Genomic DNA, 21244 nt, shown 5'->3' with positions numbered 1-21244 from the left:
CCTATGTTGTTATTATTATAGATTAAATATTTTAGATGTTAATATATACCTTTGAGCAAATATTTTAGGTAACCACAAAGGACACTGAAATTGTAAAAATAACAGAGAAAACAAAAACTGTATGGCTTGTAAAATCAACTTTAATGTGATTAGTAACTGCAGGTTTTCTAAATCAAGGTCAGTGAGCTTCAGATTTCTTGCTTGTGAAGTAATACTATTCTCTAGCCTGAAAGGATGTAAACTGATTCTGCTTCTCTCCATGATCACTAATCTCTTGCATTCTGGTTATGATATCAGACTGGACATTGCTGCCTGCTTCAAAAAGGTCCAAGTAGGCAGCAAAATAAGACAGGCAGCTAGATTTAAACAGACTTTATAATTAGCTAGTGCCATAGTGAGGGAAGAGAGGTGTGTAGTTAGATAAGGAACCCTTTATACAAGCGAAGAGTAGGAGAAAACATTTAAAAATCCCCAATTTTATTTTACATTGCTACAACTAGAGAAGAGGCAGAGAAATATCTATAGGCATTTATACATTATTGGGTTTTTTTAAAAATTTTATTTCTTTGAAAGACAGAGTTACAGAGAGAGAGGTCTTCCATCCGCTGGTTCACTCCCCAGATGGCCACAACGGCCAGAGCTGCACCAATCCGAAGCCAGGAGCCTGGAGCCTCTTCCAGGTCTCCCACGTGGGTGCAGGGGCCCAAAGACATGGGCCATCTTTTACTGCCTTCCCAGGTAACAGCAGAGAGCCAGATCGGAAGAGGAGCAGCCAGGACCAGAACCAGCGCTCATATGGGATGCCGGCACTTCAGGCCAGGGCTTTAACCCACTGTGCCACAGTGCCAGCTCCTGTACATTATTGTTATAGTAGTTATTTCAAAAACATAGGAGTGGGATTTTTCAATTGAAAATAAGTTTTATGGTGTATCAGTAAACTAAATATATAGTTATTAGCTTGGCAAATATATTGCTACTACTTTTTGAGTCAGACAGTCTCTATATAGAATAATGAAAATGACAAGGGTAGTCTTTCTGGCTTCATCCACATCGTCCTCTTACCAGCTTCCTACTGTAGCAGTTCCCTAGGTCTGGGCCTAATTCCATACTTTTCTCCCTCCCTTCTTCCCTCACAACCTCACAGACTTAATGATATAAATGAATGGTTCCTTATCTCATTCTCCTTGAGGGATTGCTCACTAGTTAATCTTATAACCAACATGGTGCCTGATCATGTAATGTGTTACCAAATGTCTGTCTCTCTTTCTCTGTCTCTCACACACACACATACTTATATTTGTGTTTTAATAGGAGTTTTCAAGTTCCAAGGATATAAATGATTGCTCTAAGAATTTCAGACAACTTGGTTACCTGTCAGAGAAAGAAAGATAATGGATTACATTGAGGGCCTAGGTCCTTTTGTGTTCATAAGTTAAAATTGTATAATTAATTGATTAATCTCTCTATAGATATGGGTAGAGTTTTGCTAAATATTCTATGATTTTTAGACCACAAGCTTACCGATTTATATTCCATGTCATCATTTCTGTCTTAACATTGAACAGAATTACCCATAAGACATGATTATAAACTGTATATGAGAACTTTAAAAAATTTAGTTAGCAAACTAATTAGTTATCAAGCTAACATTTCATATTTTTATTTATTTACTAAAGGCAGAAAGAGCTCTCACTGGCTCCCTCCCCAAATGCCGGCAACAGTCAGACCCAGGCCAGGCCAAAGCCAGGAGCCAGGAACCCAATCCTGGTCTGCCCAGGTACTTGAGCCATTAGCTACTGCTTCCCAGGATGCACAGTAGCAGGAAGCTGGACTGGAGAGCAGAGCATGTACTCAAACCCAGGCACTCAGAAATGGAATGCAGGTGTCTTAATTGCTGTGCTAAACACCTGCACAACGTTTTTATTCTGCTTTAGTGATACTATTGATTATTCCGTTATTTTTGTAGTATTTTATACCTTTCAAAGCTTTCAAATATATAGTCACACACTGTTTAATGATGGAGATACCTTCTAAGAAATGCATTGTTAGTTTTGTCATTGTGCAAACATTAAAACCTACGCTTAAACTAAGGCAAATGTGGCATCATCAGGTGATAGTCTTTTTAAGATTGATTTATTTATTTGAAAGGTAGAGTTAGAGAGAGAGACGCAGGTATTTCCTCTGCTGATTCATTCCCAATATGGCCACAATGGCTGGGGCTGGGCCAAGAAGAAACCAGGAGCCAGGAACTTGTTCCAGGTCTCCTACATGGGTGCAGGGGCCTAGGTACTTGGGTCATTTTCTGCTGCTTTTCCAGGCCATTAGCAGGGAGCTGAATTTGAAGTGGAGCAGGCACCCATATGGGATGCCAGCACTGCAAGCAGCAGTTTTACCCACTATGCCTGCTCAGGTGATATATTCCTTTTTTTTTTTTTTTTTAAAGATTTACTTATTTATTTGAAAGTCGGAGTTACACAGACAGAGAAGGAGAGGCAAAGAGAAAGAGGTCTTCCATCCGCTGGTTCAATCCTCAGTTGGCTGCAACGGCCAGAACTGCGCCGATCTGAAGCCAAGAGCTTCCTCCAGGTCTCCCACGTGGGTGCAGGGTCCCAAGGACTTGGGCCATCTTCTACTGTTTTCCCAGGCCATAGCAGAGAGCTGGGTTGGAAGTGAAGCAGCCAGAACTCGAACCAGCGCCCATATGGGATGCTGGCACTACAGGCGGTGGCTTTACCCACTACACCACAGTGCTGGCCCTGGTGATTTATTCTTATGAGTCCACTATGTTATATGTGGTCCAATGCTGACAAACCGTAAGTGACATATAACTGTTTTATTTTACTTGATCATCACAATAAATAGGCAGCTGTTATTTACATATTACAGCTGAGTAAACTGTTGCTAAGACATTTGTTCAAGCTGATGCAAGTATTAGTGGAATTGGGACGAAACAGATATTTGGATTTTTCACCTAGTATGTTCTTACCACTACTTAATTCTGCTTTATTGTACAATATTTACATTTTGTCTAAACTTTTATCATTAGACCTTTTTTGATAAAACTATTTCCACAGCAAAATTTTAACACACTCAACTAAATTTTTCCTTAACCATAATAAAAAATAATCCTTATAAATAGTATTCTGGACTTTAGTTTTCTTATATGTGTGTGTGTGTGTGTGTGTGTATATATATATATATACATACATATATATAATTAACAATGTTAGTCTCTATTAGTTATTAGTTCTGTTCTTTTCACATCATTACAGAACATGAACATCGAGGCCGGCGCTGTGGCTCACTTGGTTAATCCTCCGCCTGCAGCGCTGGCATCCCATATGGGCGCCGGGTTCTAGTCCCGGTTGCTCCTCTTCCAGTGCAGCTCTCTGCTGTGGCTCAGAAAAGCAGTGGAGGATGGCCCAAGTGCTTGGGCCCCTGCACGCGCATGGGAGACCAGGAGGAAGCACCTGGCTCCTGGCTTTATATCTGCATAGCTCTGGCCATGGCAGCCATTTGGGGATGAACCAAGGAGGACCTTTCTCTCTGTCTCTCACTGACTAACTATCTGTCAAAAAAAAATCAAAAAAAGAGCATGAACATCTTTTCATAACAATAAATAAGACCCACATCATTTTTTTAAACAGTTGCATAGTATTCCATATTACTATGATGTAATTATGGAGTATTGTACTGGTCTACATTTAAATTTCTTTTTTTTGCTTTTAATTATTGAGATGTACGTGCTTTTTTAAAATTTATCTTTCACTTATATGTGTTTTCTCCACTTGTATATCTAGAAGTAGTGGTGCTTAGTTCTAGAATATGAATGTGAAGTAGGTATTTGGCCAAGTAGTTAAGATGCCTGTATCCCATATCCGAGTACCTGGATTTGATACCTATCCTTAGCTCCTGACTCGTCTTCCTGCTGATGCAGACGCTAGGAAGCAGCAGTGATAACTCAGATACATTAGGATCCTGTCACTCCTGTGGGAAACTTGGATTGAATACCCAGGACCTCGCTTCAGTCCCAGACCAACCCTGGCCATTGCAGATCTCTTGGGAGTAAAGCTCACTCTCTCACACAAACTCAATCTTTTTGTCGCTATCTCTGCCACTCAAATTAAAAAAAAAAGTATATGAATGTTTTTAGAGTTTTTAATGATTCTAAAATTGGCTTCCAGAGTGGTTATAACAATACACAATCCCACTTGGTGATATGTGAGAGGCCTTTTCCTAATATTGTCAACACTTGCCAATTTTTTATTTTTCATTATCACCCATTAAATAAGTAAAAATTGTAATAGCACTGATTTCAGTAGCTTGACACCTTAGTTATTACTGATTTCTAAATATAGTTTATATTCCTTCGTTAGGATTTTAGGACAGACCTGTCATGTCTTCTGAAATAATTCTTTTCCATTTTCTTTATATCTTGTTTTGTTATTTTACATAATTGCCTTAGTAATTCCAGAGAAATATTAAATTGCAATAGTATTGATTAATGCATACCTTTTTTTGTTGTTCTCCAGTATAGTAAGGGAACCAAATGCGTGGCCATTAATTTTAATATTATTCATTGATATGAGAGATATGCATAGTATAAATGGAAAGTTTCCTTCCAGTTGATTTTTTTCTGTTTTGAATTATTACAGTTATTTCCAGGAGTAGATGTGAAATTTTAGCAAATTTTTTGGCATCTTTGAAATCATATCATTTTTCTCATATGACCTAATGAAAATGAGTGTATTACATCTCCAAGAAAGTCTGTGTGGTCACATAAAGTTATTTTTTGAAACAGTTGGGTATGATTTGAAAATAATTCAGATTCTTGTATTTATGCACATAACTGAGAATATTAATGACCTTTTGGTGTTTCATTGGTTAAATATCTTTAGGTAAGGTAGTAACAGCCTTCTAGAATTAGTTTATTCCAGTCTTCTAAAATTAATTAACTGTAGCAGCATTTGAGCATTAGATAGCCAAGAAAATATTGGAATCATAGAACAAAGGAGAGGATGGCATGAAAAACTAATCAGAACAAAAATAAGTACCCAAATAATTGAAGTAGGATAGTTGAAAGTTATTAGGAAAAACAACCTAGAGAGAACAAAAAGGACAAATAATTTTAAGGTATTACAGAAAAATAAGAAACACAGGAATCATTCCCAGAGGTTCCAATCTAATTAGAAGGATTCCAGTGACAAAAAAAAAAAGTCAAAATAACTGTTCAAATAATACAGTAAAGTTCTCTAAGATGTAGGGATACCTGGGACAACTTTGTAAGAGCCTGCCAAAGTTAAATAACATCCGGGGAAATTTCTGAACACTGAGAATACATAAACCTTTAAAACTTCTGTGAAGAAGATGGCTTCAAATAAGACAAACCAGAAAGACATGAGATCCCTAAGGAACTGTAGATTCTGGGAGAAAGAGGAGCAGTGTCTTGATAACTGTGAGCAGAAATGTTCTCAATCTAGAACAGACCAAGTCTGATGGTAACTACATGGGATGAGGAAATGTACCTTTTCTTAAAATTTTCCTGATGTGTTATCCAGCAATATGGAATCCACAAAAAAAAAGTGACTCCAATACAGTGAACAAAAATCACAGCATCCCACAGCCACATAGCAGACCAAGAGAACAGTAAGTCCAAATTGGAGTAGGAGAACAAAGGGCTGCATGACAGGACCCTGGGAAGGAGAGCAAGAAGGGATAGTATGAGAACTTGGGAAAATGTATATAATTTTTTAAAACATTTTATTTATTTATTTATTTATTTGAGAGGTAGAGTTACAGACAGTGAGAGGGAGAGACAGAGAGAAAGGTCTTCTTTCAGTTGGTTCACTCCCCAGATGGCGTCAACAACTGGAGCTGCGCCGATCTGAAGCCAGGAGCCAAGAGCTTCTTCCAGGTCTCCCACATGGGTGCAGGGGCCCAAGCACTTGGGCCATCTTCTACTGCTTTCCCAGGTCATAGCAGAGAGTTGGATCGAAAGAGGAGAGCTGGGAGTAGTACTGGTGCCCATATGGGATGCCGGCACTGCAGGCCAGGGCTTTAACCTACTGTGCCATGGCGCCGGCCCCTGGAAAAATGTATGTAATTTTTAAAAAGCAACTAGAGGCCGCCGCCGTGGCTCATTAGGCTAATCCTCCGCCTTGCGGCGCCGGCACACCGGGTTCTAGTCCTGGTTGGGGCGCCGGATTCTGTCCCGGTTGCCCCCCTTCCAGGCCAGCTTTCTGCTGTGGCCAGGGAGTGCAGTGGAGGATGGCCCAAGTGCTTGGGCCCTGCACCCCATGGGAGACCAGGATAAGTACCTGGCTCCTGCCATCAGATCAGTGTGGTGCACCAGCCGCGGCGGCCATTGGAGGGTGAACCAACGGCAAAGGAAGACCTTTCTCTCTGTCTCTCTCTCTCACTGTCCACTCTGCCTGTCCAAAAAAAAAAGCAGCTAGAAACTCTTCCAAGAACAGAAAAGCATTAAAAAATTTTTTTGACTATACTAAAATGTAGAATGATAGAATGAGCAAAAAAATTGATATTGGAGGAAAGGAGAGAATCTGATATTGGTAACATTCTGAATGGCACAAGAAGTGTGAGTCCTAGCATAATACTTGCCTCGATGGTGAGTAATATTTGCCAGGTCATAATTATGTAGTATTTTTATATATAGCTATTCATATTTTAAACATTTTATGTATTTTACAGATAGTTTTTTTCAGTTTTTAAAATCTATGAATTATGGAAGACTGTGGCATGTTAATCACCAAAGTATCTTTTCTCCTTTCCTCTAGTGATGGATTTATAGTCAGGTACGTGTGTGCCCAACAGCACTGGGTTTCCTAGCCTCCCAAGCTCTGATATTGCTGTTACTAATTTCTTTTCGGAGGAGCATAATTGAAGTAACATGTATAAAAGCTCTTGTTCATTTTTCCCTTCCACTGAGCTGGAATGCTAATTGGTCTGCAGCTAAGCTGCAACCATGAAGGCAAAGACTGTTACATTAAGGAAGAGAGAAACTGAATGCATGGAGTAAAAGGAAAATCTTAGGGACAAGTAATAGGAAGGAAAATAAAACAGGATAAGACTTAGGATACAGATTGAAAGGAGTTGCAATTTAAAAATAGGGTTCTGAAAAGTCTTCTCTAAGAAGTGATGTTTGAGCAGAGATACAAAGCAGGTGAGAGGACAAGCTTGTCTGAGTGTGTGTGTTCTAAGCAGAGGAGACAGAAGTTACAAGGGCTTTAAGGAAAGAGCGTGTGGAGGGTGTGCAAGTTCCAGCAGTGAGGTCAGTGTAGCTGAAGAGGACTAAGAGGGGACTCCAGAAGATGGCGGCCATTTTGGGGGTGAACCAATGGAAGGAAGACCTTTCTCTCTGTCTCACTAACTCTGCCTGTCAAAAAAAAAAAAAAAAAAGTAGTGGAAAACCAGACCATGTAAGACCTTTTTAGCTCACGTAAAAATTTACTTTGAAATGTAAAACATCTGGAAAATTTAAAGCAAATGAGTGCAGTGATCTGAAAGGATTATTTGACTGCTGTGTAGAAAAGAAACTGGCAGGGAAGGTAGAGAAGCCGGAAACGAGGCCAGACAAGAACCTGTTCATTTGTCCATGCTTTAAGATGTTGTTCATTCAGACCAGGGTAGAGGTGAAAGAGAGGTTGGATTTAATACATAATTTATGAAAGACTTGTTATTTAGCTGTGTGTAGTTATAACCTTAACAACTTTCAAAAGAGCTGTGAACAAAAATGGTTGTCTGTGGGTGAAGGTGCAATGATGTTTTTAGTCATAAACTCAAGTGTATTGCTTTTTAAAAAAACTGTGCATGGGTTACCTTGATGTTTAAAACTACTTTTAAAAGTTTAAAGAAACAGAACATTTTACCTTTGAAATTTTTCTGTCAGAATATATAGCCTACTTTATTCTTTTTTTTTAAGATTTTATTTTATTTATTTATTTGAAAAAGTTACAGAGAGAGGTAGAGACAGAGAGAGGTCTTTCATCTGCTGGTTCACTCCCCAGATGGCCACAGTAGTTGGGCTTTTTCTCTGCCTCTGCCTTTCTGTAACTCTACCTTCCAAGTGAATAAATAAATCTTTTTTAAAAAAGAGTTAGTGACCATTAGAAAGGAAAGCCAAGTACTATAGCATAAGATCTCTTGGTCTGTTTCTGTTTCTGTAAAATGAGAGATTGGGACTCAAGGGCTAGCATATGCTAGTGATTGACAGCAAAGATGTGAAAGCCCTACAAATATGCATTGGGATTCTCGCTAGTTTTCTAATCTTGGATCTGTTTTATTCTGTCTGGGCCTCTGGGGATAATTATATCCCTAGCTAATATGACTGCTGGGAAAACTGTGTACATGTATATTTTTAAAGATTCACTTATTTGAGAGGCAGAGTTACAGAAAGAGAGGTCTTCTATCCACTGGTTAACTCCCCAGATGGCCACAACGGCTGGAGCTGGGCCCATCCAAAGCCAGGAGCTTCTTCTATGTCTCCCACATGGGTGCAGGGGCCATCTTCCACTACTTTCCCAGGCCATTAGCAGCGAGCTGGATTGGAAGTGGAGCAGCCAGGACTTGAAACGGTACCCATATGGAATGCCGGCACTGCAGGCAGAGTCTTAACCTACTACAACGGCCCTATGTATGTGTGTGACCATATATTTGTATATGTATATATATATATATTTGTATATATGTATATGTATATATATATTTGTATATATTTATATATATGTATATATATAAATAATCTCAAATATTTAGAACAATTCCTGTTGCATAGTAAGCCAGATGAAGTCCTTGTTATGTCTGATGATCTATTGTTACATGGTCATCTCTTGTGAGACTGACGTTCCAAGGTAGAGCTCAGGGCCAGAGACACAGGTTAATCATTTCTTTTTAAGTTATTGCTAAATGGGTGGAATGAGATGCCAGAGGGGAAAATGAAAAGAACGTACACGTGGTAAGGGCAGAATGTTGAGGAGCACTTACATTAGGAAACAAGAGGCAGGAGGGGCCAGCCAGCAAAGGAACATTGAGAGAAAGGAAAGGAAAACTAGAAGGTGCTCTAATGAAAGCAACTGCAATAGAAAAGATCAAGGGAAGATGATCTTTCAGAATAGAGACCACGTGAAACAAGTTTGAAGGTTTATAGAATATGTCTGATGGGAAGGGAGAAGTTGAAGATGAAAGCAAAGGAAATTAATTGATGGAACACAGTTCTATTTAAGTGACAGGTTTAGCCTCAAGAGGAGGGAGGATAATTTCTTTCTTTGTATCAGGATAAAAGAGGGGAAGCCTATATGATAATGCACACAAACCCCATATTGAAAATTTGGAAGTCAAGGCAGCTCATGTTAGATATTTTCAATTTGTTTCCACTAAATAGGAAGCAAGGTTGTGTAGAGAGAGAGGGAGGTACAGAATAAAACTGAAGAGAGTTTATAAGCAGCTTTAAATGTTTTCTCTAATTCTGCCCTTTCTATGAGTAGGAAACAAATGATCTATTTCATTATAACAGATAATATGAATATTGATTGAGCCTCTGTTGTCTGCCAGGTATCATGCTAAGAGCTCATTTCAAACTTAAAACATATCTAAGGAGCAAGTGATATTAATACTATTTTCCACCTATTAAGGAGTAATACATGAGACAGACAGAAGATAGAAAATTGCTCATGGTTACCCAGGTGATATGGGGTAAACCCAAGATGAAATACCAGATCTGCCTAGCTGTGCACCCTTATGGATCATGCTTTCTGAGGTTTTACTTTCACATTTCATTAAAGTAGTGAAATGTTGGTTCAAGAATATACTTGGATTATTGAGATAGAAAAGTATATGAATACAATGGAATCTAACTTCAATAAAATTAATATTTTAAAAGAAGGAGAGAGAGAAGATGCTTTGTTTGGTAGATGCTGCTTTTCCATTTGAAAAAAAAATTTTAGTGAATTTGACCCCATATTTTGAAAATATCAAATAGAAACCAGAATACTGGTTGTCCAAGGCAGAATAAAGATTGACTGAGAGTCACAAGGGAACTTTTGAAGTGAAAAGAATGTTCTACAATTTGGGGTATTGTTTACATAGGATTTTTTTTGTTCAAAATTCATCAAATTGTACATTTAATTTTTTTAAAAAAGATTTATTTATTTGGGGCTGGTGCTGTGGTGCAGCAGGTTAACGCCCTGGCCTGAAGCACCAGCATCCCATATGGGCGTCAGTTCGAGACCCGGCTGCTCCACTTCCAATCAGGCTCTCTGCTGTGTCCCAAGTCCTTGGGCCGCTGCACCCACGGGGGAAACCCGGAGGAGGCTTCTGGCTCCTGGCTTCGGATCGGCGCAGATGCGGCAGTTGCGGCCAGTTGGGGAGTGAACCAACGGATGGAAGACACTCTCTCTCTCTCTCTCTGTCTCTCTCTCTCTGTCTCTTTCTCCCCTCTCTGTGTAACTCTTGATTCTCAAATAAATAAATAAATCTTAAAAAAAAAAAGATTATTGTCTGGCGCCGCGGCTCAATAGGCTAATCCTCCGCCCTGCGGTGCCGGCACACCGGGTTCTAGTCCCGGTCAGGGAGCTGGGTTCTGTCCCGGTTGCCCCTCTTCCAGGCCAGCTCTCTGCTGTGGCCAGGGAGTGCAGTGGAGGATAGCCCACGTGCTTGGGCCCTGCACCCACATGGGAGACCAGGAGAAGCACCTGGCTCCTGCCTTCTGATCAGTGTGCTGCGCCGGCCACAGCGCGCTGGCCGCGGCGGCCATTGGAGGGTGAACCAACGGCAAAGGAAGACCTTTCTCTCTGTCTCTTTCTCTCTCACTGTCCGCTCTGCCTGTCAAAAAGATTATTTATTTAAAAGTCAGAGTTACACAGAGAGAGGGAGAGAGAGAGAGGTCTTCCATCCACTGGTTCGCTTCCCCACGCCAATCCAAAGCCAGGAGCCAGGAGCTTCTTTCAGGTCTCCCACGTGGATGCAGGTGCCTAAGGACTTGGGCCATCTTCTACTGCTGTCCCAGGCCATAACAGAGAGCTGAATCGGAAGTGGAGCAGCTGGGACTTGAACCGGCACCCATATGGGATGCTGGCACTGCAAATGAATGGCTTTACCCGCTACACCACAACGCTGGCCCCATACATTTAATTTTTTAAAAGATTAATATATTTATTTGAAAGGAAGAGTAATAGAAAGGAAGAGACACACGGAGAGAGCCTCCATCTGTTCATCCACTCTCCAAATGTTCTCTGCAGCCAGGGCTAGGCCAGCCCAAACCAGGAGTCTGGAACTCCATCACTTGGGCCATCTTCTGCTGCTGCTTTCCCAGGAACATTAGCAGGGAGCTAGATTGGAAATGGAGCAACCAGGACCCAAACTAGTGCTCATATGGGATGTTGGTGTCACAAGTGGCTTAATCCACTGTGTTACAATGCTGCCCCAAATTGTGTATTTAAAATTTATATATTACACTGTGTAAGTTTTCTCAGTTTTAACAAGGTTAACAAGGGAAATCTACGTGTAGATCTTTAGGACATTGTTATATGGAAAAAGAGTATGAGGCATAGAATATGCAATCATTTATATAAGAAAAAAAAACTGAACAAAATTATTTCTGTGGATCCATACTCACATATGTAAATATAGCAACTACCCCACTCCACCACACTTCTAGTGTCAGTCTTATATGTTGTTAAGTTTCTTTCTAAGATGCAAAGAAAAACTTTTTTATATTTTAACATCTTCAGCATGAATGTCATTTTCTCACTGGTATATTCTCCAGTGAGGAAAGAGCCATTTAATCTCTCTGAGCCTTATTTCCTTTTGGTTGAGTAAATGGACTGATGGCTGAAGATCTTCCAAGATTCAGTGAATCCTGTTCATTCATACAGATGTTACATGAAATATGTCACTCAACCTAAAATAGCTATGTGGAAAGTAAGATGTTTTGCTTTTATGTTTTGAAACAGGTGACAACCAAAGCCAAGCAACTGAAGGATTCAGTTACCTCCTCCCCAGGTGAGTTAGTAGCCACTTTATCCCATTAATTTAAAGTGGTTACTTCAAAATAAATCTCTTTTTAAGTAAACTTCTTTAAATATACTGTGCTGTGGTAGTTTGGTGCAGTGGACTCTAGCCATCATTATCTCTTAAAAAGTGTTGAATTACAAGTATCAAATCTAGCTCTGCATTACAGTTGGTACTAACAAGAGGCTTGGATTTAGCCTCGCAGGTAAGACACCACATCCCACATTGCATTGATTGTGGGCCCTGGCTCCTGACTCCAGCTTCCTGCTATTGCAGACCCTGGGAAACAGCAAAGATGGCTCAAGTAATTGGGTTTTTGGCACCTATGTGGGAGACCTTCAGCTCTGGAAGTTGCAACATCAGGGGAGTCAGCCAGTGGGTGACAAAGCTCACTTTCATGCTTTCATGGGTACCTTTCAGACTTTGAAACCGAAAGGTTTAGAGAAAAACTGGCTGAATAGGGTGACACACAAGGCAGAAATGAGCTGCTGCTGCTGCAGATAAGAGTCACCACCAAATTCAAGTTTTTGGCACTTTTTTGTGAGAGTTGTGATAGTAAACATGAAAAGAATATTTGTTATTAGAAACTCAAGAAAATACAGATAAAAAAAGGATGAAAATAAAAATCACATGTAATCTACTCACTGTTACTTTGAGAGATGTTTCTTACTTTTTTGATACACAAATATGTACATAATTTTATAACAATGAAACTGTACCATAATACTGTTTTACATTTGTTCACTCCATGTACTCATGTAAAAATATGTCTGTCATCATTTTAATGGTGTGAAAGTAGCCCATAATATAGATTCCCCATGGTTTAACAAGTTTTATTACTGAACATTTTTATTCTTTCCTTTTTTTTTATTTTTTCATTTTATTGTCATGAAGTATTGGTCTCCAAAATGAAATTCACAGGATGATCCTTTAGAATATAAGAAGACTGTATTAGAATCTACTGATTTGTATTGTTATCTTAAAATGGAAAAGAATTAAGCCTTCTCATATTTAATATACAGACTTATGTCCATGTTTCACTGTATCCATTATCAGAGGGTACATGTGACATATGGCACCCAGGTGTCCTTAGGGAAAAGTGAGAATTCCACAATGCTGAAAGTTAGAGTGACCTTATCACTCATGCTTTCACTTTCAATAATGCAACAAAATACCCAGGTGAGTGAATTTATAGATAACTCTAGACTCAAGTGATACACAACCACAGAAATATTTACAGTCACACAGACACTTCCTGCTATATTTTGACAAAGTAAATACTTTTAAAAATTACCGAATTTCCCTGCAATGCACATGGGTGACCCAGATTGAGTCCAGGCTCCTGGCTTCATCAAAACCCAGCCCCAGCTATTGTGGGCATTTTAGGAGTGAACCAACAGAGGAAGATATCTGTCTTTGTCTCTCTGCCTTACAAATAAATAAATGAAATACAAACAATGAATGAAATGAAATTACAAACAAATGAAAATACATAAATAATTTTTTAAGTTGTTGAATTTGAAGATTGTCAATTTCACCTTTTCACCCAAATAGCTCTAAATTTTCTGGCCAATATTAAAATAAATTGTTTCTACAAAATATACTTTTTAACAATAAATGTGGAAGTAATTTCTTTGAACCATTTTTAAGCTGTAGAAAGAAAATAGGCAATTAAAAATATTTCTTCATTTGATAATTATTCTGTGTGGCCAAAATAATGTGACTTACAAAAACTTGCATTTCAACAGATGAAATATTAAAAATAGAATTTGAAACTTGCAAACAATTTGAATTCATTTGTTGAAAATATAGAAGTGTAACACCTTGCATTTTTGCAAAAACAACTTGTAAATATCAAAGTACAGTACATATAGCCAGCAGTACATTACACTTGGATGTATTTGGCTTTGTGAGTTATCTTTTTCTACTATGATGGCCTTAAAACTCAGATGCCAAAATAAACTAAATTTGTAGCTAGCCCTTTTTTTTTTTTTTTTTTTTTTTTAGTACTACAGAGAGGAGGAGGAAAGAGAGAAAGTGTGTGATTCCAAATGGTGGTTCATTCTCCAAATGGCTGCAGTGGGCCAGGCCGAAGCCAGGAGCTTCATCTGAATCTCTTACATGGATGTCAGGAGCCCAATCTATTTTTCCTGGGCCACTAGCAGGGAGCTGGATTGGAGATGGAGCAGTGGGGACACAAACTGGCACCCACATGTTATGCCAGCATTGCAGATAGTGGCTTCCCCTGCTACACCACCACACCAGCCTCTTGTTGTTTTTATTATTATTAATATTTTCCTAAGAATACTTTGTCATTTAATATTTCTTTCTAAATTTTTATTTATTTGAAAGGCAGCCGGGGAGAGAACTTTCATCTGCTGGCCTGCTCCCTAAATGCCTGCAACAGCCAGGGCTGGGCTAGGCCAAAGCCAGGAGCTCAGAAGTCAATCTGGGTCCCCCATATGGGTGGCAGGTCCCCAAGTACTTGAGCCATCACTTCCAAGGAGTGCATTGGCAGGGGCTAGAATCAGAAGCAGAGCCAGGACTCAAACTCAGGTATCCCAAAAGAAATGTAGTCATCCCAAGCAGCATCTTAACTGCTGTGACAGACTCCCAACCCACTTAATATTTTTAGATTATTGTTTTTCTTTTTTTTTCTTTTCTTTTCTTTTTTTTTTTTTTTTTTTGACAGGCAGAGTGGACAGTGAGAGAGAGAGAGAGAAAGGTCTTCCTTTGCCATTGGTTCACCCTCCAATGGCCGCCGCGGCCGGCGCGCTGCGGCCGGCGCACCATGCTGATCCGAAGCCAGGAGCCAGGTGCTTCTCCTGGTCTCCCATGGGGTGCAGGGCCCAAGCACGTGGGCCATCCTCCACTGCACTCCCGGGCCACAGCAGAGAGCTGGCCTGGAAGAGGGGCAACCGGGACAGAATCCGGCGCCCCGGCCGGGACTAAAACCCAGTGTGCCGGCGCTGCAAGGCGGAGGATTAGCCTATTGAGCTGCAGCGCCGGTGATTATTGTTTTTCATCATATCTTTAAATTTATTTTCTCTTTCATATGTGTTTTATAATAATATACTGATAGTCTGATATGTAGATATAATTTACAAATGTGCGTATATTGAGTTATATATTATTTGTTGATGGGACACATAACCATTTATGGAGATCATGCTAATGACATGTGCACACTAAGACCTCATTTCATGAATATGCATAATAAATTCTGCACATGTAAAAATCCTGGGCCAGCATTGTGGTACAGTGAGTTAAGCTGCCACCTGAGATGTTGGCATCCCATATTGGAGCGCCAGTTTGAGTTCAGGGCTGCTCCACTTCCATTCCAGCTCCATGCTGATGCACCTAAGAAGGCAATGGGAGATGGCCCATTTGGGCCCCTGCCACTCACATGGGAGACCTGGATAGAGTTCCTAGCTCCTGCCTTCGGCCTCCTGGTACAACCCTGGCTGTTGTGGACACTGGGGAACTGAACCAGCAGGAGAAGATTTCTCTCCCTGTCTCTCTGCTTGTCTCTATGACTGCCTTATAAAAGAGAATACAATAAGAATTTATCTTTCAGTTTGGGTACATTCTTCTCAGGCCTGGCCAGCCACAGTTATTACAGCCATTTGTGAAGTAAACCAATGAAAGGAAGATGTATTTTGCTCTTCTTCCCTCCCTCTTTCTCCTTCTCTGTCTGCCTTTCAAGTTAATAAATAAAGTTTTTTAAAATCTTAGTTCCTCAGTGACATATCAAATGGTTAATAGAATCAGAGATTTTTTTATTGGGCAGCCCTGAGCCAGACCGGTTTCTGTTTCTACTACAAAATATGAATATATGTATTTTGAGTATCTTCCCCAGTGCTGGGTGATGTCATACTTTCTGATCTTTACCAGTTTAATAATTGAAAGGTGATTGGGGGCATGCATTATTGTGGGGAGCAACTCGGACTAGACTAAGTTACTGGAATTAAGACTTATTCTATGCATCTGCTCTCCCACAATATGGCGCTGGGAGAGGAGTAAACAGCTTCTACACAGCTGCCTCCAGTTCAACCAATAAACTGCAGGACCTGCTCCTGATTGGAGGAGAGCAGCATACTCGGCGTGTGGGTAGCAGAGTTGGGATTGGTGGAAGAGGACTATAAAGGAGGAGAGAGACAACATGCACTAGGAACATCTAAGGGGAACATCTATCTGAAGGAACACCTGAGCAGCCCCCGAGAGAGCCGGCCGGCGGTGTGCCCCTCCCCCGCGGAAGTGGGGAAAGTGGCAGGGGGAACCGCCCTTCCACGGAGGTGGAAGGGACGGTAGCCAACCCGGGAAGAACCAGCAGCCAACCCGGGAAGGGCCGAGCAGACGAAAGAACAGCGCAGGGTCCTGTGTCATTCCTCCGCAAAGAGGGGGAGCGACACATTATGTCATGACATATCTTTCTCTGCCTCTCAAATCAATCTTTTTTAAAAAAGAGATACTGCTACTTTAAAAAATGAAAAATGATAATTTGCTTATTTGTAGTACATATTAGTTATTTGTGTTTCTTCCTTTGTTAATCATGAATTTTTGTTCTTTGTCCTTTCGTGTTACTATAACCTGCCATATTGATGGTATTAATGCTGTGTCAGCTGTTCTGTCCTATTAAAAGGGTTTGTTTTTGTCGTTCCATCTACTCAAAAGGCATAGTGACAGAAACAGAAGATCTTTCAACTGTTGATCCATTCCTCAAATGCCCAGAAATCCATCCATCCAGTCTCCAACATGGGCAGAAGGGGCCCAAGAATTTAAGCCATCATCCACTGTCCCAGGATGCACTAGCAGGAAGCTGGATTGTTAGTGGAGGAGCCAGGACTCTAAGCAGCACTCTGATATGGGATGTGGGCATCCCAAGCGGTTGCTTAACCTGCATCACAACACTCACCCCTTATTTAAGGATCTAAACTGTTTAATAAAATTGTTTTCTATGTTTCAAAATTCTTCTGCAAGCTTAATATAGTTGTATACTTGCCTGCCTAAAGCAACAGTTTGTCAGTTAAGTTGATGAAATTGATGAGAACTCTGTGTTGAAAATACCCTCCCTACATAGTAAACAGCAGGTTGTTCCTTCTCAAAGAGATCTTTCCATTCTTTGCTCACAACATGATTCTGTGTGTACTCATTATTGAAAAGGACAGAGACTTGAAATCAGACAGAACTGGTTCAAATCCTGCCTCTGCTGTTTCCTGAAATTTCTTTCCTCATCTGTAAAATCAGGGTAATGAGGGTCAGACATTTGGCGCAGCAATTAAGACACCATTTGGGACACCTGCATCCTATATGGGAGTGCCTGGGTACAAGCTTCAGCCCTGCTCCCAATTCTAGCTTCCTGCTAACTCCCACCCTGGGAGGCAGCAGCTGATGATTCAAATGCATAGGGTCCTGCCACCCACGTAGGAGACAAGGATGGAATTCCAGGCTCTTGATTTTAGCCTGGCCCAGCCCTGGCTGTTGCAGGCATTTGGAGAGTGGAGCAGTGAATGGAAAAATCAATGTTTCTCTCTCTATCTCTGTGTAGGTCTGCCTTTCAAATAAAATGAAAAAAAAAAAAAAAAGAAAACCCTTCAACAACAGTTAGGATCATGATAGCTATGTATCTACAGTAGTAAAAATGAATTAGTTAAATAATAAATGCAAAGAGCCTAGCACACTGCCTGATGTGTGGTGGGTAGCTGCTGTTGTCACCTGAATTCACCTTCCTCTGTGTGTGGCTGCTTCCTTAGGGATGGTTCGACTCTCTGAACTCAAATCCACAGTTCAGAATTCCAGGCCCGTCAAGACAGCCACAGCCTTGCCAGATGACATCATTACCCAGCGAGAAGCTGCCCAGGGGGCCCAGGAGGAGGCCGAGCAGGAGGAGGACCCAGCTGAGCAGGAGACAGAGGTGGAAGAAGCCCAGCCTCGGAAGCGGAAGCCAGCCCGACTGCTGGACAAGGCCCCAAGGGCGGAGTCTGAGGAGAAGGTCCGAGGGAAGAGGCAGAGGGATTTTGATTTGTCAGAGCAGAATGAATCCAGCGATGAGGAGAGCCAGAAAAAAGACAGAAACGGGGCAGCTGAGGAGCCGTGGACTCAGAATCAGCAGAAGCTGCTGGAGCTGGCATTGCAGCAGTACCCCAAGGGGTGCTCAGAGCGCTGGGACAGAATCGCCAAGTGCGTCCCGTCCAAGAGTAAGGTGGGTGCAGGGGCCTGGGAAGGGCCTTTTCACAGGTGTGATGATCCTGCAGCTGCTCTACCTGCTCTTCTTCCACCCTGTTCTCTGTCTTTTGCTTACTGTTAAGGCGGTCTCCCATCAACCAGTCCTCTGCTAGGACATTTCTCCTGCAGCCTGTGAGTCCATGCCCTTGGGTGCCAGGTGTGTGTAGACGAAGTTGGGGTTCCAAGCTGAGTGGTTACACGGTCCCGGAGAAAATTCAGTGTGCAGCATAAACTTCACCCACTCCAGCCTGCCTGCCTGAGAATCTGCATTTTGCGAAGCGGGGGCTGGGCCTGCAGGCTCTCTACACAGCCAGGCAGGAGAGGGGTCTGGCTTTGTACCAAGCCTCCCCCCAGGAGGCTGGGGAGCGCAGGTGGCACTGGCAGCCACAGGACATTGCTTACAGGTCTCAGGTGGAATTTTCGTTTGGGGTCAAGTGTGACACTGACGTCTGGGATTCGGCTTGGGCTCTACGACCAGGGCTGTTTACAATGGAAGTGTCTTTTGTTTATAGCTGAAAGAGTTCACAAAAACCCAGATGGGAGGAAAGCCGAGGTGTAGCCCCTGGAGAGCCAGGGCTTCTCTTGGCACAGTCCGACCATGCAGAGCTTCAGGGTGATCTCAACTCGAGCCTTTCCCGACCCACACTGTCTCAGGGACGTCTGTCCTTGTGGTCTGAGGCAGTGGGAGCACTAAGAAATCACAGCCACCAGCCCTCTGCCTGTGTCTGTCCTGTGGCAGCCTCTGGGCTGGCTGATGTTTACATTTTTTTAACTGAAATTCTAGCTGGAAGATCTGGCTGTGGCCATGCACTTCCCCTGAGTTACCTATCACCCACTTTAAAATCATGAAGTTGGGAGTTCCTGAGGAGAAAAAGAAAATATTATTAGTTGATGTATTTGGAAAGCAAGATTCTCCCATCCTCTCCAGCTCACTTGCCAGGAGTTATTTTCCCTGCATTCCTCTGGCATCTGTCAGGACACAGGCATTTACGTGTGTGATGAATTGACATTGGCTTAAAATGAAGGAGTTGGAACTGAGGATACCTAAAGATAGAATGAACACTCAGCACTCATTGCCACAGGGTTGGAAACCTTCCCGTGTTCAACCAGAAATGAGCAGGGTTTTGTTGGCTTGCAGGTGTGCCCCCTGAGCCCCGACTTCAGAAGCAGGTATGGAGGCTCTGGCCACTGGCTCCAGTGCTCTGAGGCAGGCTGCAGTGGCTTCTGCCAGCTGCCATGTAAGAATCGTAGACCTACAGGCAGAGCCTGTGCCTGAGCCTGCTAGGCCCAGAGCTCAGGACCCACGCCCTCCTTCCCAGTAAGTGCAAGGCCTGGCTTCATTCAGTGTCATGTACTACACAGTTAAGGGGCAGCATAGCTACAAAGGAAAGACAGTTTTTTTTTTGTTTGTTTTTTGTTTTTTAATTATTTTATTTGAAAGGCAGAGACAGATAGAAAAAGATCTTCCATAAGCTGATACATTTCCCTAAAAGCCTGTAACTGCTGGGGCTGGACCAGGTCAAAGCCAGGAGCCATAACCATGTGAGTGGCAGGGACCCGTATTTGAATCATCACCTGCTGCCTCCCAGGGTAATATGAGCAATAAACTGGCATCAGAAGCAGAAGTGGGTTTTATCGGACACTGCAATACGAGATGCAGCTGCAGAGGCCCCAAGCAGTGTCTTATCGGCTGCCCCAAAGCTGGTATTTTTAGGCAGTCTTTGGGCATACAGAGAAGACTTTTAGAAGAGACTTTTGTAACACTACTAAGCTAAAATTCTAGGAAGAAGACAAGCGTCATTCCCTGTCCAGGGTTCCTGATAGTCACCTTCTCTAGGGCAGAAATCACTTTATGCTTTAGCCAGCAAAGGCCGATATTACCACGGGCTAGAACCTTCTGAACAAAAACAGAATAGATTCCGGAAAGAACTTTGTGATCATGTGAGAATAATGAGGTCCCTCCCCACCATCCTGAGGGCTCCCTGCCCGGCCGAGGTGACAGAGAGGCCGCTGAGCTCTGTAGCTTGATGGTGAAGTGTTCTGGGGAAAAAAAGGAAGTGTTCCTCCCTTACAGTGCATAGGCAGGGACTGATGAGGCCCACCCAGGAGGTCTCTGCAGGCCCCAGTATGTGGCTGCTGCCTACAAGTGTTTTGGTTTCTCTGAAGTGGCGTGTAGTGATGAAAGAGTACAGTATTAACACGATAATTAGAGTTCACAGGTTAAAAGTCAAAATCATCATAATGATGACATGTCTCACAAACCTGATTAGCACTTTCGCCTTGGGTCGGACTGCAGCAGGCCAGCCCGAGTGGCCCAGAATTTTCCAAGAGGTCCTGGGCAATGGGAAGGCACATGGGGCCTCCTCTTTAGACTGGGCACAAGCCACCAAGCAGGCCCCAGCAGCTACCCACAAGGCGGCCACAGCAACAGTGGAAGTAACTGTTCTCACCTCTCTTTTTTCCTTCCTACAGGAAGACTGTATCGCTAGGTACAAGTTGCTGGTTGAACTGGTCCAAAAGAAAAAACAAGCTAAAAGCTGAATATTCTGGAAGATGATGTTCATCTTCATTTTCCAAATGAGTATTTTTAAAATCTTATGCAGAAATATGCATTTTGTACCTCAGTGTTTTCTATACGTCATGTGCCTTAGTAAAATTAAATAAATAAGCAAACAAACAAGTGGTGTGCTATATTGTTTAAACAAATGCTGTGTTAAAGGGGTAAAAGGCTTGGGGTATGTTGCAGATTATGGGATCTCTGGAAACTGCAAAGTGAACATTAGGGAACAAGCCAATAGTGTTTTCTAAATGTCAGGCAGATATGTTTTTGCAGAGAATGTGTGATACACTAATGTGTAAGAACTCAATGTGGTTCTCTAAAGCCATGACCAAAAAACACACACTAGTTATTGTCGCATGGGGAGGGCAAGAACACCAGGCTAGGGGCTGGTGCTATGGCACAATGAGTTAAAGCCCTGGCCTGAAGCGCCGGCAT

The 21244-nt window shown here is 41.9% G+C and overlaps 1 protein-coding gene across 3 annotated transcripts in view; it reads left to right on the top strand.

Moving 5' to 3' along the window:
• The window catches only part of DNAJC1 (DnaJ heat shock protein family (Hsp40) member C1), a 197398-nt gene extending 176472 nt beyond the window's left edge, over positions 1 to 20926 (top strand). For all 3 annotated transcript variants that reach the window (XM_002717400.6, XM_089311558.1, XM_089311557.1), the window contains 3 exons: positions 11967 to 12015; positions 17778 to 18226; positions 20722 to 20926. In XM_002717400.6, coding sequence (XP_002717446.2) covers positions 11967 to 12015; positions 17778 to 18226; positions 20722 to 20790 — 567 coding nt within the window. In that variant the 3' untranslated portion in view covers positions 20791 to 20926. The remainder of the gene's footprint in view (positions 1 to 11966; positions 12016 to 17777; positions 18227 to 20721) is intronic.
• Positions 20927 to 21244: the final 318 nt, after the last annotated feature.

Source organism: Oryctolagus cuniculus, chromosome 13 (genome assembly GCF_051225735.1).
Source record: "Oryctolagus cuniculus isolate XC-2025 breed Fujian yellow rabbit chromosome 13, ASM5122573v1, whole genome shotgun sequence".
Classification (NCBI taxonomy): Eukaryota; Metazoa; Chordata; class Mammalia; order Lagomorpha; family Leporidae; genus Oryctolagus; species Oryctolagus cuniculus.
This window is presented reverse-complemented; position numbering and strand designations above follow the sequence as displayed.